This window comes from Papaver somniferum, unplaced genomic scaffold, assembly GCF_003573695.1.
Source record: "Papaver somniferum cultivar HN1 unplaced genomic scaffold, ASM357369v1 unplaced-scaffold_19, whole genome shotgun sequence".
Taxonomy (NCBI): domain Eukaryota; kingdom Viridiplantae; phylum Streptophyta; class Magnoliopsida; order Ranunculales; family Papaveraceae; genus Papaver; species Papaver somniferum.
Window position 1 is genome coordinate 11,372,944 of NW_020628818.1, and position 15,281 is coordinate 11,388,224.

Sequence of the window (15,281 nt, forward strand, 5' to 3'; positions counted from 1 at the left end):
CGTGCAGTGCATTTGTTGAGGGTTTAGATTCGTTTCTCATCCACACACACCTAATTTATCAAAACCAGCATAAACAGTTTTTACCCATAAACACTTGTGTAAAAGAGAAAGAAGTTTCATTTCCCAGCCATCGTCATCACTATTATGTTCTTAGATTAAGAGTTCATGGAGACACAACAGATGAAATTTCAAATGAAACTCGTTTGCAGTAAAGCTAGGTCGTGATGTTGGTATGATGTGGCCTGAGAAGGAGATTAGAATCTTGGTTTCAATGTGATTTCATATTATGAGATCTCTACATCTGGAGCTTGATTGCTTAGCAGAGAGGGGTTTGATTTGTCGAAAGTCATGGATTGGATTCAAGCCAAGAAATCAGCGAGAAGAGCCAGGAGATGCAGATGCTAATTGCTTCGAGTTCCTACAACAACGAGAGTGGATCTGTGGTGTCTCGGGGTCAATTGAGTTTTGACCTAAAACTGGGGATTGATAATTTGTGGACAATATTGCACAACAACTGTTTACAGTCTTTGATTCATGGCTGTATGGAGCTCAGTTCGAAGCTGATTGACTGAGAGATTAGATGGCAGTGAAGAAGGAAGTTTTCGATGCTTTGGAATTCAGTGAGAATTTGGCTAACCGATAAAGGAGATGGATGAAACAAGAGGAATAGGAACCAGTAGGTTCGATCTGTGCTTGCATAAATGGGATTGATTGGAAACATCAAAGCTAGGATTTTCGATATTGCTTCCATGGTGCAGTCTTGTTACAGTACGACAACAGAAGGAATTGGGGTTTGTTAATGTGGACTGAAATTGGTTTTGTCTCATGAGTAAAATCAGTTAGATAACATGGTTTGGAGATGTAAAGTCAGTAAAGAAGAAAGTCTCGTTTGCAGCAATAACAACATGGAGAACAAGATAGGTTTCATTGGTTTGAATAAGAGAGGTATGGACTGAGCTGGTTGTTAGTGGTATTGGTCTTGGCTGTGAACACATGGAGGAAGGAAGGTGTTGTTTTCATGGTCATGGATATGAAGAGAAGATGGAGGAAAGTCTTGTATTCAATGTGTTTGGAGTTAGTTGATCACGACAAAGAATGAGTGGAGTTTACTGGCATTTCAGGATCGTCTAGATGAATGGATAATGATTTGCAGACATGAGATGGTTCTTGAAAAAGCGGGGGTCTAACAACACCACCCAATATTTCGCTCAGCAATCTGTATGGACTAACTCCAATATACTTACTAGAGAATCAACTAGACAGTCAGACTCAATCTAGATAAAAGTATATCAAGGAGTTAATATCTCTCTCTTGATTTGATTTACTCAAGCAGAATCTGCGAGTCCTAATCAAATACAATGAATAACTTGGATGGTATCAAAGACCAATATCCAAGTTTCAACCAATGTAAATCAACAACCGCAAGGTCGGATATTCTAATTGATTGAACTTCAACGCACAACCTGTATTATTTCAATTATAAAGATAAACAATATAATGCGGAAATAGAAATAACATAGACACCATAATTTTGTTAACGAGGAAACCGCAAATGCAGAAAAATCCCGGGACCTTGTCCAGATTGAACACACACTGTATTAAGCCGCTACAGACACTAGCCTACTCCAAGCTAACTTCGGACTGGACTGTAGTTGAACCCCAATCAATCTCCCACTGATCCAAGGTACAGTTGCGCTCCCTAAGTCTCTAATCCTAGCAGGATACTACGCACTTGATTCCCATAGATGATCTTACCCACAACTAAGATTTGCTACGACCCAAAGTCGAAGACTTGCAATAAACCAATATGTCTCACACAGACAAGTCTATCAAAGGATCAATTTGTCTCCCATAGATAAACCCTAAAGTTTTTGTTCCGTCTTTTTATAAATCAAGGTGAACATGAACCAATTGATACTCCGGTCTTATATTCACGAGGAACAGTCTAGATTTATCAATCACCTCACAACAATCTTAATCGTATGATAGCGAAACAAGATGTTGCGGAATCACAAACAATGAGACGAAGATGTTTGTGATTACTTTTTATATCTTGCCTATCGGAGATATCAATCTCAAGCCAATCAATCTGATTGTACTCGTACAATAGAAGATGCAAGATCACACTAGTGGAAATCAGCAGTTTCGCGACCGACAAAGCAAGTCATTTAACTCGTATCTATGACTTGCTTTGTCAGTCAAAGAATGTCGTTGTTTGAGCGTCTTTTTCAATTATGACGTGTCTTTGGGGGTCGTTGAAAATCTTATATCAACGACCGATTTTAGCAGTTGATACATTATGACTGAATTCAGTCAGTCATAGATATAAATCTTAGTATAAAAAAAATAGATTCAGATTGGCTGTCTGGCCTGACTGAATCTGACTAAATCTAAAATCAAACACAAAAATGAAACTCAAATGAAAACCAAATTCAAATCAGAATCAAATGAAACTCATATTAGAATTCAAATTAGAATCAACTGAAAACCAAATTCAAACCAAATAAAAATGAGAATCAAATTAAACTTGCACACAAATAATCATTCAATTTAACATTCATTGGTTTCAAATTACACAAAGGATTAAAATCTGCAGTTCTGACCAGTGTAATCTGTAGTTCTAGGATTCGATTACAAAACGATGAACTAAAAAACTATTGATTAAACAACAAAATTATAAACTCTGATGATAATGAAGAACTTATTCCTACTTCATAATGGTGTACCTGCATAGCAGAAGCCATCAGCTCATTAATATGGGGAGGTCAGAATACTCAAGAAAATGTTTATAAAAACAATAAAACCAGTTGTTATTAGCGCAGTGATTGAGAAAAGCACGAGGAAACAAAGAAACCTATTTGTTGAATCAATGGATTTAAATGGTAAAAACCCTATTACAATCCCAACCAGAAGAGGAAACAAAGCATGAGCTACAACAAAATTCATCTATGGAAACCACTGAATCATTATAGAACCGACACCAAGAACACAAGAAACAATCAGAGAAACACTCAAGGAGGATAAAAAGTGCAAAGTTGTGAAGATCAGTACAAATTCTTCATAGGTCAGTTAAGCATATATTGTTTGCATGTTTGGTTTTATCTTCTAAATAAATACGACAGATGAACAAACTAATATATGATAGAATGCACAACAAAAATGTGCCATATTAAACATTGTAACTATTTAACAGGAAGTAAGATCTGCCAATATATTCATCGAGTTTTACAAAGACAGCTCTTTTCAGCATGATTAGGATCTTCCCTCAGTAAACCCATGTTTTCATTCATTACCATATATAAGGATAAGATCAGGTTATTGGTTCTTTGACTTTTAAAAATACAAGCTCATTAGGTGTAACTGTGTATATGATAATGAGACAAGGAGTTTGCTTCTGCACTTTATGATGATATCTTATTTTAGGGAGGGAAATGGGAATTCTTATTTCAGGATATAGATTCACAACCATTTCCAAATAACTAATTGCTAGAGAATACCTCTTAGCTTTACTATATAATATGCCTAACATAAGCACAATCTTTCCAACCCTATCAGGATCTAAAACGCCATGTTGTGAATGATATATATCGTTTTATGAAGACAATCAAATTATTCATGTATATCGAATTATAGCTACTGATTTATAAAGGATGTATGTACCAAGGTCAGAAGATTAATAAAGATACATACCTGGAGAAAATATTATGATTGCATATATGCCACAATCCGCATTCAGGTAGTTTCCTGCCAGTATCAAGAGTTGAATCAATGTTCAAATCTCTATGTACATAAAAAAGGTATAAAAAAAAACAACTAAACAGGGAACTGAAAATACGAAATTTCATATTTTTGTTGAATATAGTCTCTACGAATACTATAGATTGGTACTACATAAATGATCGAACCACCAAAAATGTGAGCTCGAATGGTGGTGGTGGTGGCAGTGAATGTTCATGCCACCAAAAATGTGGTGGCATGAACCACCAACAGTCACCAAGACCAACACTACCATTAAATTGAACTATGCAATGAAAGAAATGAAAAATTACAATTTACATAGGCATAGCAGTAGATATAGTGTTTACCCTAACTTTATAGTGCCTTCCATATTTAAAAGCAAGCACCTGCATCAAGTAGATATAGTGGGTCTGGAACCTTGTTCAGTTAGTTGGAATATTAAGCAACAATTGTTGTTCGTCGACTTGAAATTACACAGATTTCAGGAAAAATCAGTCCATTTCACCATTATTCACCAGAAAAAATTACAAGCCAAAATTGAAAATGACAAGGTATTATCACATACATTAAAAGAGAACATTTAGAAAACTATGAGGGGAGTTTAGTAGGAGTTTCTTAGAGTTTTCTAGGCTAACAAGTATCAATGCTTATTCAGCTGCAGTATTAGCAGCAAGCCAGCAACAATACCATCCCGCATGGCCCTGCGAACTGCTGCACAATCTCAATACCTGAAGAATATGAATATATCAGAACATCCAATTAGCATCCAAAGTGTCCATGAGTACTCATATAGCAGAACAAGTTCAATTAACCAACCTAGAAGCACCAAATTGCTTTTCTCGGAGTCGAGTGTCCTGGTTTGCCTCATCCCCAAATAGCCTTGCCAAACTTTAATGTAGTTGTCTTGCACAGTTTAGATGCAAATAATGTTAAAGTTGCGCAGTTGCTATTAGCTATTGATATGATGTTGGCAGCAAGATAATGAGACAAGTATCGGATTTGTGAATTGTGAAAACTGATAAACATAGTAAAAACACAGAGACTGTGTTTCCTATCACTGCTAAGTTATGGTAAAGGTCCTTTAAATTCACTTTTAAGTTGATTGTTTGTGTTCTCCAAATCAAAGAATGACTGTAAAAGAAACATGGATCAGAGTATATCCTTAAGGAAATCCAGCCGACAACAATCAAATACAGGCAGATTAAGAACAAATACTCAACTGTGACTTTCATTAGTGCGGAATTACATGCCGACTTCAGCTGTGAACTTGGTCTAAGATCGCACATCACTACCTCTGCATATGCTAAAATATCCAAAACAGTTTCATGTTAGGGATACACCTCACAAGCACCAATCTAAGTGCATACAATAGAATCAGACCTTACATTCACTGATGCAAGAAATAGATCTTTTCTCACAGGTGTCTCGTTGTCTAGAAGAGCGACCTAACAAGTCAGCAGGAACACAAAGTATGTAGTGAGAAATTTTTATGGAAAAAGAGACTACCTTTAGTAATAGAGAGAGCAATCTTCAAACAGAACACAAAACGTTACCACTACTATCCATAACCATACACCCACAATCAACCTAAGAAGAAGCACCACCACAGCAACAACATACAAATAAAATGGCAGGAAAACCCCACAAACACAACTTCCATCCCATTTAAGAAAACCCATAACTAGAAAAGAGAAAAAAAAAACTGAAAGCCCATACCAAAATAGAACGACTTCTAACATACAAACAATTAAAATCAATCCAATATACCGAAATCCACGTATTTGAACCCTAAATAAGCAAAAACAGTTAAAATTAAGGAAACCTAATTCAAACCAAAGGATGTGATAATGTTCATCAATAAATCATTAAAGAAGATGGTTGAGAAAGTTAGAATGTTTAATATTCCAGGAAATGTTCAATATTATAACTTTCTGAAAAGGACAACAATTTCAGTAATAACTGAGGGCCAATGTTTCCTAGATCCTAGTAGTATCGAAAAGGTCACATAGAATTACCAGGAAGACAATTTATAACGTTTCTTCAAGAAACTAAAATTCTTGTACCTAACTCAACTTTAGTAATCATGTTGCTTAATCATTCATATTGTTGATTTTAGACCATTGAAATCACACTCATAAATATACATTACTTAAACTTTATGATCCAAGGGACCAAGGGGTGGGGAAGAAAACATATATATGCATGAGTTTTAAACTACGCGTACATACTACATAGGAATTAAGCTTATTTCATAAAAAAAATCGACATGCGTGAATGAGCCTATCATGTATTTAATGCAGGTTCAAGCAGAATCATTAAGTTAACCTTTACGAGTCCTAACATTTGGAAGAAAGCCTGCACGAAGAATTATTAACTGCCTCAATTAATACATGAATTTATGTGCAAAACAAATTGCAGAAACTACAAACTGGACTAGCAATCCATGTACAAAAAGAAATACGTTAATCAGTGCAAGTAAACAAAGGAGTAGAATTTTTAATGAAGCTACACATGTGACAAACAAATTAGCGTCAAACATTGTAAACAGAAAGATAAGAATTCTCGCCCTGTATCAAAATCAGGCGTGTCGTGTAAATATTCAGTAATAATGGCCTGTTAAGACAAAAGATAATGAGTAAAATTATGTCTATGCTAATACATACAGCTAGATAGATGTTTAGAAGCAACAGATAAAATCTTCTTTACCATGCCATCCTTCCAGTCGATCTTAACAACACTTAAATTGGTAGTTCCATATTTACAGAATGTGATTCTCTTTGTGAGACTTCAGTTTGTAAAGTATGGATTCTCGTTATACTTCTGCAATTAAAAAAAAATGTTTACTAGAAATTCAATAAAAAAAACACAGACCAAACAGTGCACACCGTCATTACAGAACTCTAATTGATAACCACATGAACAAATGAAAAGAGAGTAACACATATTTACCTAGATACGACATCTTCCTCATCTTCAACATTCATAGAATTTACGAACCCGAAAATCTACATCAAATAAGGAGTATACAGAATGTAAGTGGAAAACTTCATAAAAATATACAACAACAACTCCATTTGAGAATACCTATAAGAATCATATGTATAGCTCATTCTTGAGTATCAAAACCATTATCACAGGCCAACACAAGTCACTCATTTTGAAACCCCAAACTAATCCTCTTCAAACACTAACAATTCTTCATCAAAATCAAATCAAATTCTCTAATTCGGTCAAATTAGTAATAAAAATATCGAAAAAAAAAAAACCAGAAGAACCACTCACATTAAGCCTACGCTAATAATCAAATTGATAACTAAAAATTGAGAAAAAGCCCAAAAACATGAAAAATTAGCCGAAAGTTAACAAAAATGGTGTAAATAGAGATATAGATAGAAGGAGCAGAAATATCCTCACCAGGATCGCACTGCGAGAAAAGTTCTTCCACATCTACAACCACATAAAACACAAACAGAACCAGATTAGAACCAAAAAACCCATAAACACTAAAATCAAAAAAAAAATCAAAATTAATTAGGAAATGAAGATTATTAACCAAAAGTAAAAGCTTTAATCTTTAATCATGGAATTCAAAGTCATCAACCTTCATTATCTGCAACAGGACCTATTCTTCCATCTGCATTTTTGAAAATCAACAAACATCCTTTCGAATTTGATTCAGCAAGAGCACACTATTTTCAATCATAAAAAAATAACATGAGACATTCACACCCATCCAAACAATCGACCCCTAAAAATTGAAAAATCAAAACCCTAACCCTCAAATTAAAATACAAGAGAAAACCAAAATAAAAAAACTTACCATGTTTCATATTCCTTAAAATAAGATACTGCGAATCTCTAATCAACAATAACACTTTCATACTCACTGGTCTCAGATTGTTTCAGATTCAACCCAATGTATTCTTCTATTTCCTGATTAACCACCTTCACTTCTATTTCTAATAGAATAGAAAACCAAATTCTAGTATGCTTGATTATCAAACCCTAAGAGAAATGAGTTAGAGAAGGGTTTGAGGTGCGGCTGTGAGAGGATGAAAGAGAAATAAGTTTTGTTTGCTTTTGATAGGGAAGAGAAGATAAGAAATGGGAAGAGATACGGGTGAGGTGCAGGTCAAAGAAGAAATAGGTTTAGCTTAATCCAGCCGTTCACTTTGGTTTGATTAATCGTGACCACCAAAAGGATGGGGCCCAGAAAATCAAAACTATAGAATAATCTAGGATTGTAGGTCACAGTGTGGGTTAAAGAATGAGGAAGAAAATAATAATAAAAAATCTTATACAATGATTGTTATTGACGCTCCTAGTTGTGCTCCGCATTTTTATTAGATCTATGACCGTCTTGACTGGTCCACGGTCAATTGACCGCCACTGAGGGTCGGGGATGTGAGTCATAAAACACCCCTTTCCATTAGTGTCATATCACACAACTACGATAAAAGTAGTATCGGTCTGGCTTCACAATCCCAATGAAGTCTTTAAGTAGTTAATCTAGTTTAGAGAAAAAACCAAAGGTTAAAGGAGAAACGACTCTAACAAGCAAACTAGTATCACACGAGAGGTGTGGGGATTAGTTTTGCACAGATGCTAGAGTTCCTCTTATATAGTCTTTCAACTCAGGGTTCGCAATCAATGTTAGCTTAGTAACAAAGCATTCAATATTCACTGTTAGATGAGAACCCGATTTATATTCTAGATAATATTTCTCAAACGTTAGATCAAAAACTTAGCTTGTTACACACAAATTAAATGTACGCTTCTAGGTTTGTGTAACCGTACCCAAACGTGTACATTAGTTGGTTCAACAATAGTTAACCAAATGGTTAGCCATATGAGCATTTCATATCAACCATGTTATTCTTCACCATAACTAGTTCAATTGATTCAAATGAACTAGTTAGAGATTTGTTCAATTGCAAGGAAATCTCATGTACTACATAAGACACAATTGAAGCAAAGATGATTTGATTCGCTTGAATCGGTTCATGAACTTTATAGTCACGGTTTGCATGCTGCATTCCTTAGTCTTTATAAGTATCAGTTCACGATCATCATCTTTATATATAACCTACTCAAGTTCGCGTATTGGGTTCGCGGACTTAAGTTCCCGGACGGAGTACACAAACTCAAGCATAAATTCTCGGGTTTGAGAACTTCGCCAGTTCGCGGACTTAGCTCACGCACCTATTCCGGCTCTCTTGATCAATAAAGTTCGCAAACTTTGGTTCAAGGAATAAGGACTTGTACATAAATGTGTTTCCACAACAATGCTCATGCCACTATTAGTTATATAATATAAACTCTCATTCCAATCACTGAAACATTCTTAGAGGACGTTATATAGTTGTTACACCATTTCTCGTCAAAGCAATTTTCAAAGTGATTGAAACATATTATGACTTTCGTCACTAGGTAAAGATGAACTTGGTTGAAGCGAAAGCTTACCAACACATATTTCGAGATATAGATAGGCGAGATATACTCGGCTCGAAATACCAAATGTGTATAATCAAAGTCTATACAGCAAAACGACTTTTGTCTCAAAGAGTAGGAGATAGAGTAGATATACTTTTGAGTGATAGATAATTTCAAGTCTCCACATACCTTTTTGTTGATGAAGTTCCACCAGTTTCTTGAGTAGTTCTTTGTCTTGTATGATGAATCGTCATGGAGTTCTTGAGCTCAACTACACTTTCTATCCTAATCCGAGACTTAGATATAATAGACTAGAAATCAAGACTTATAGTTTTGATCACTAACATTAACAAACATGCTTGAGATAGCAACGCATGCGAGTTCGACCGAGCAATGCTCTAACAGTTCTGTGTGTTAAAATACTTAGCCGGTGCTTTGGTTGAGTGTGAGAGGAGAAGTGGGTTTGTTGTGTTTGTGAAATCATCGCAGTCAGCTCAGTTGGGAGGCGAGAGTTAGATGAGCCATTGATTCATGGTTGTGTACTAGAATGAGATTGTTAGCAGCAGGTGTTTCCGGTGCTGAGTTAGATTTTGTTGTAGCCGAGAGAGCCGCACAACTGGGAAGTGGTTAGGAGTTCAGTAGTCGGACTTTGGCACTGGCTGGAGTACTGAAGATGGTGCCTGGATTGGGCCTGGCAACTATCAGTTGGGTCCAGTTTAGCTTTTCTACAGAGCCTATTTATACTTTGGTGAACAGAAAATCGAGATACGTCATCGACAGGGGAGAAACTAGGGTTTGGTGTTTTACTATTTTGTTTTCTCCATGATTTTCTAAACCATTGTTAGGGTGAAAGGATGAACTTGTAGGTTGATTTGCTTGTGTTTTCGAACAAGGGTTTCTACCATTTTAACATAATGTTAAAGTTTTGTCTCTCTATAAATGTTTTATCTTCAAATTATAATTTTTCATGTTATATGCCATGTATAGTCCGTTGTTAGGTTGTTAGAGAAAAACTCATTGAACCTTGATAATAATTTTCTTATGAGCATTCTCTCACTTTGTATGCCATGTATACCTAGTCGTTAGAAGTTCTACTTTAGGCTGAGAACAAATATATCTTTTTGTGAATTCTTGTCTATGAATCTTAAATGCCATATCTTCCATGTATGAGTTGTTAGATTTGCCACTATACATGAAGTTTTCTTATAACACCCAAAGCTCCGGCCATTTTTCAACCAATTCAAGGTATAGCAAGCCTAATTCACCTTCGCATTCTACTAGTTTCTTCTCAACACCCCAGCCACCTGCATCTTCTAGTTTTTCATTTGGTTGTGAAATGGTCCTCCAACTTCCTCCATAAATATTGGTATCTAGTGTCGTAATGTGCCTGTCATATGATGGCAAGTGAATGGCTACATGTATGAGAACCCCAAGATCAGTCGCCGATCCAAGAAAAGAAGAAGGTTTGACTTGATCATCGTCGCTAACAACAATTATGTCGTCAAGCATTATCCATTCCCAGATTTCTGAGTTGAATATCTCACAGTGATACACAAGATAACCATGAGAAGTGGAGAAGCGAATTATTTTATAATGCATCGGGTTGCTAGACTTTCTAACAACAACGGCGGTCTTCAGAGTTCGATGTTGATTTGTCTTAGGGTTTGGAATCTTTCGGGATTTTCCCGTGGATGGCTTGCAAATGTAGTATGAAGGTCTTGGAGTTTTTCGGTATGATATTCGTACTAAAACCATGCCGACTAAGAGATATCCATGCTAATGCAATGCCGACTTTCTATTTCCGGCATTGAAGTTTAGCTATCGAGCACGCCTGTGTATACTGCCGGCATTGTGTTATCGTGAACGAATCAATGCTAAAAAGTGTTATAAATTGGCAGGATTTAAGTTTTTTTCTTTGTTCTTCCGACACTGATTTTTTTTCCGAGCATGCCGACACTAATGTACCGGCACTGTAATAAAAATGCCGACACGTCTTCTTTAGGCATTGCTTTTATTTATACAGTCCCAATATTATGATGAAATTATCTATGGGTCACTCGCTACTGCAACAACTCACTTCTACCAAACAGAACTTGCTAACAAACAATTGAAAATGGCCCGTAGATTACCAGTATCGTAAACCCATATCACCAACAGTTAGGAAGCAAACTTTGGATGAAAATTCTCTTTGAAGTAGCAGCGATGACATAATCAACTTATCTAACTTGAGATAGTCAGTACCATTAACAACAAACTCTTAGGTCTTGTAATCAAACTCCGATAGGCAAGATATAAAAAGCAAACTGTCAAGAGACCAATCCAGCCACCGTACTCACAGCTCACAACAATATCATAACTTCACACAAACACCTTGCTGATCAAATGATTAGCTTGCATCTTACCAACCAGCCTCTCAATCTCAATCTTCGGCTGTAGATGTTCCAGATAATAAAAAATTTACAGAAAAAAAAACTCAAGAAATAACTGACAAATCCAGAAATGGATACGTAAAAACCCATTATAGCTTTCCTTAACGACCTCCTTGGTAGTATTGAAACACAATAACACCAAAATTCATCCTTTTCCATTGATTTTATGTGTTTGAATTAACTGTTGCAGCAGTTTGTGCCGGCACGGCCTTCATCGTGGCGACAGTACCGGCGGTTTGACGGCATGGTCTTCATCATGGCAACAGTACCGGCTGTTTCAGTCGGCATGGTCTTCATCATGGCGACAGTGCCGATTTGTCTTCCAAATTTAAATCGAATTATATAGATTAATGAAAATTATAAATAAATCAATGGGGATGGATAACACTTTAGTCTATGTTAATTTTAGGTTCTTGATTTAGATTTTATCTTTTATACTTTTTTCTAAAACCTAACATTAGCTGGCGTAGAAGAGGAACGAGTAGAGAAGAGAAGGGATTTGTGACAGTGATTTTTGTTTTTATTTAGGTGGAAGGATATGATAATCATTTTCTTAGGTTTTTAAAGGCTAGTTTAGTACTTTTGCCTCTTAAAAACACACCTTAGCAAGATTCAAAGGATAGAAATAGTATTTCATAGCCATTAAAATGAATATCCCTCAATTGCAAGCCCACATCCATGTATTTTTAATGACAAAAATTGTGATTTTTTTTATTTACAACACACTAGTTCGGCTAACAAGTTATCATCCAAATTTTACTCTCTGACCCCAAACTTGGGTTTGGCTAGTTAGAGAAAAAAAAAAGAACAACCAAACTTAGTAATTTTCTTCGTGAAGTGAAGTTCGACTATCATTTTCGTGTTTAATTATTAGCCAAACTATTATTCATTAGTATCTTCGGGATTAAAAAAAGAATTAGCAGTTCGGCTAATAATTGTTTTCGTTTATCAACCGAACTTCGCTCTGTAACTGTCAAAAAATTTCAGTTCTTTTAATTTATACCTAATCTATCAATTAAACACAAAAACAAGACAAGGGTTGGTAGGAAATACTTTATATTGTATTTCTTTGTAACTAGGATTTGATTCTTGCTATACCTCTCTCAATTCACTTCCTGCTTCAACTCCTTTTTCTTCTTCTCTGATTCGCGGATTAGAAAAGCATCAGAACCACTACATTTAATCGAAAACGATAATAATTGAAATTGGATTAGCGATCCGGTAGTGTAAGGATGAGAGAGGGTAAGAAAAAAAATTAGAAAATAAATAAATTAACATAAAATTGGTTAAAAAGACCAAAATCAACAATTCCTGGATGAAAAAGACATTTAGATTTTGATACTGTTTAAATGGACAAAAATGTAAAAATAGTCAGGATATAAACCGTTTCATCCTACCCATTTTTAAATACTTTTTCTTATTTTTAATTTACATCAGGATGCATCCAGTTTCATCCTTGCTATTTTTTAAGTTTAAGCCAGGATGAATCCAGTTTCATCCTTGCTACTTTTTTGGTGTCCATTTTACCCATAATAATTTTTACTCGTCCATTTAAACCATGTTTTCAAAATATTTGGAGAAATGATTCATTTTCCGATAAATAAATAATTCAATAAATAAGTATGTCTCAAAAAGTTTAAGAGGTTTGAAAACAGACTTCTTGATTTTAGCAATTTGTGAAAGAGACATCGATTAAAGACAGATTTTTGCTTCTCCTCAAATATTCCACGCCCACTACTATATTATCTTTTTCATTTAGATCCAATCACCCCCGATAACGCAATCGCACTTTGCTTAATTTATTCATCTCTCAAAGGCTCACGAAAAACGATAATCACCCCAGTTCAAATTTCACCACCCTCCACCATCGCAACCCAGTTTGTCTTTTTGTCAGGGTGGTGGAATATTGGTTGGCATCCACCATGCATATTCATTCTGCAAACTGAAACTTTCATACTATCAACAGAGTTAATGATGAAAATAACTCTTTTAGTATTCTTGGTGATTTCATTTGTATTATTACTCTTCCTATCAAGATGGACTACAAATCCATTGCTAAGCATTACTACTCATAGTCTTACTGCCCCAGAGTGCTCCGAATGTCCTAAAACGACGGCGACGGACATTGTTGGCGAGGGTCTTTATGATACCAACATTTCTCATATACTTTTTGGTATAGGAGGTTCAACAAAGACATGGGCATCTCGAAAACATCATACAAAGTTATGGTGGAAACCAAACGTAACTCGTGGATTTGTGTGGTTAGATGAAAAGCCGAACAAAGAATGGCCAAATGATTCGCCTCCGTATCGGGTTTCTCACGGTACGGGCAGATTCAAGTACGGTTCTAGGACGTCGAATCGAATAGCTAGAATTGTGTTGGAGAGTTACAGATTAAAGATGAAGAATGTGAGATGGTTTGTCATGTGCGATGATGATACTGTTTTTTTCACTGAAAATTTAGTCACGGTGTTAGCGAAGTACGACCACAATCAAATGTATTATATCGGTGGGAATTCAGAGAGTGTTGAACAAGATATGATGCATACTTATGGCTTAGGCTTTGGTGGTGCTGGTTTTGCTATCAGTTATCCTTTGGTGTTGCAGCTAGTGAAAATACTGGATGGGTGCATTGATAGGTACTCTTATATGCATGGTTCTGATGAGAAAATTGGTGCTTGCTTGGATGAGATTGGGGTTCCTCTAACCATAGAACTTGGCTTCCATCAGGTAAAAATTATGGTCCCGTTTTAGGTGTCAACTTGTTTTCAGTTTTGACTGTGGTCTCTAATTTTGAGTGTGTTTAGGTTGATCTTCGAGGGCATCTGTACGGTTTATTAGCTGCGCACCCAATCACACCACTTGTCTCCTTGCATCACCTGGACGATGTGATGCCAATTTTTCCAGCTAGTGCTAATCAAATTGATTCAATGGAAAAGCTGGTGGGTGCATACATATTGGACCCAGGACGAATCTTACAGCAAAGTATCTGCCATGATTTGAAACGGAATTGGTCTGTGTCGGTGTCTTGGGGTTACACTGTTCAGATATATCCTTGGTTAGTGTCAGCTAATGTACTCGGAATTGCATTTCAGACGTTTCAAACGTGGAATAGAAGAAATGAACCTTTCACATTCAATACTCGTCCGGTGAGTCCTGAACCTTGTGATCGACCACTTGTTTATTTCCTAGACAAGTTAAACAATGGCGACGGAGTTGGAGACAATTACAGAACCATGACTTCGTATAAGAGGCTTGTACCTGAGTTAGGAGGGATCAACTGTAACCGAGCTGACTTCCGTTCGGCTTTGGCTTTACATAGTGTTAGTGTTACAGCGCCAAGGATGGACCCGATCGAGTGGAGCAAGGTGAGAGCATCTCTTGCTTACAACTACAAAATTTTCTTTTGATCATAGCACATTTTTCATTGCATTGCAGAATTGTCGATAAGACACTTATCTTGTTAAGGCTTGACAAGGGACTGTTTATGCGCAGGCACCTCGTAGACAATGCTGCGAGATTATCAGCCCCATGGACGGAGCCGATAACATCATTTTTCAGATAAGCAGTAAAAGGTGCAATTTGTTATCTTTCCATTAGATGTGAAACTTTGCCATTTTACTAGAGATGCAACGTAGTATGCGTTACTTGTATGACCTGATAAAAAACAATCAGGCAGTT

At 36.1% G+C, this 15,281-nt stretch overlaps 2 protein-coding genes and 1 long non-coding RNA gene across 3 annotated transcripts; 1 reads left to right on the forward strand and 2 right to left on the reverse strand.

The window, feature by feature from the left end:
- Window positions 1-4,075: 4,075 nt before the first annotated feature.
- On the reverse strand, window positions 4,076-7,712 carry LOC113338273. Its single transcript, XR_003354703.1, has 8 exons — window positions 7,559-7,712; window positions 7,340-7,427; window positions 7,153-7,185; window positions 6,688-6,743; window positions 6,445-6,558; window positions 5,124-5,183; window positions 4,555-5,041; window positions 4,076-4,466 (listed from the first exon to the last, which is right to left on the reverse strand). It is a non-coding gene; the product is annotated as an uncharacterized LOC113338273 (long non-coding RNA).
- A 2,662-nt stretch (window positions 7,713-10,374) lies between these two features.
- Window positions 10,375-10,926, reverse strand: LOC113338518. Its single transcript, XM_026583924.1, has one exon. The coding sequence runs from the start codon at window positions 10,924-10,926 to the stop codon at window positions 10,375-10,377; it is 552 nt and encodes a 183-aa protein (XP_026439709.1).
- A 2,555-nt stretch (window positions 10,927-13,481) lies between these two features.
- Window positions 13,482-15,238, forward strand: LOC113338262. Its single transcript, XM_026583716.1, has 3 exons — window positions 13,482-14,330; window positions 14,408-14,968; window positions 15,096-15,238. The coding sequence occupies exons 1-3, from the start codon at window positions 13,572-13,574 to the stop codon at window positions 15,198-15,200; spliced, it is 1,425 nt and encodes a 474-aa protein (XP_026439501.1). The 5' UTR covers window positions 13,482-13,571; the 3' UTR covers window positions 15,201-15,238.
- The last annotated feature ends 43 nt before the right edge of the window (window positions 15,239-15,281 follow it).

Bases quoted from the DNA above. Each gene is read 5' to 3' on its own strand.
- LOC113338518 (XM_026583924.1), bottom strand. From the start codon at position 10,926: ATGGTTTTAGTACGAATATCATACCGAAAAACTCCAAGACCTTCATAC.
- LOC113338262 (XM_026583716.1), top strand. From the start codon at position 13,572: ATGATGAAAATAACTCTTTTAGTATTCTTGGTGATTTCATTTGTATTA. The intron at 14,331-14,407 runs GTAAAAATTATG...GAGTGTGTTTAG, and splicing joins TAGAACTTGGCTTCCATCAG to GTTGATCTTCGAGGGCATCT. The intron at 14,969-15,095 runs GTGAGAGCATCT...GTTTATGCGCAG, and splicing joins ACCCGATCGAGTGGAGCAAG to GCACCTCGTAGACAATGCTG.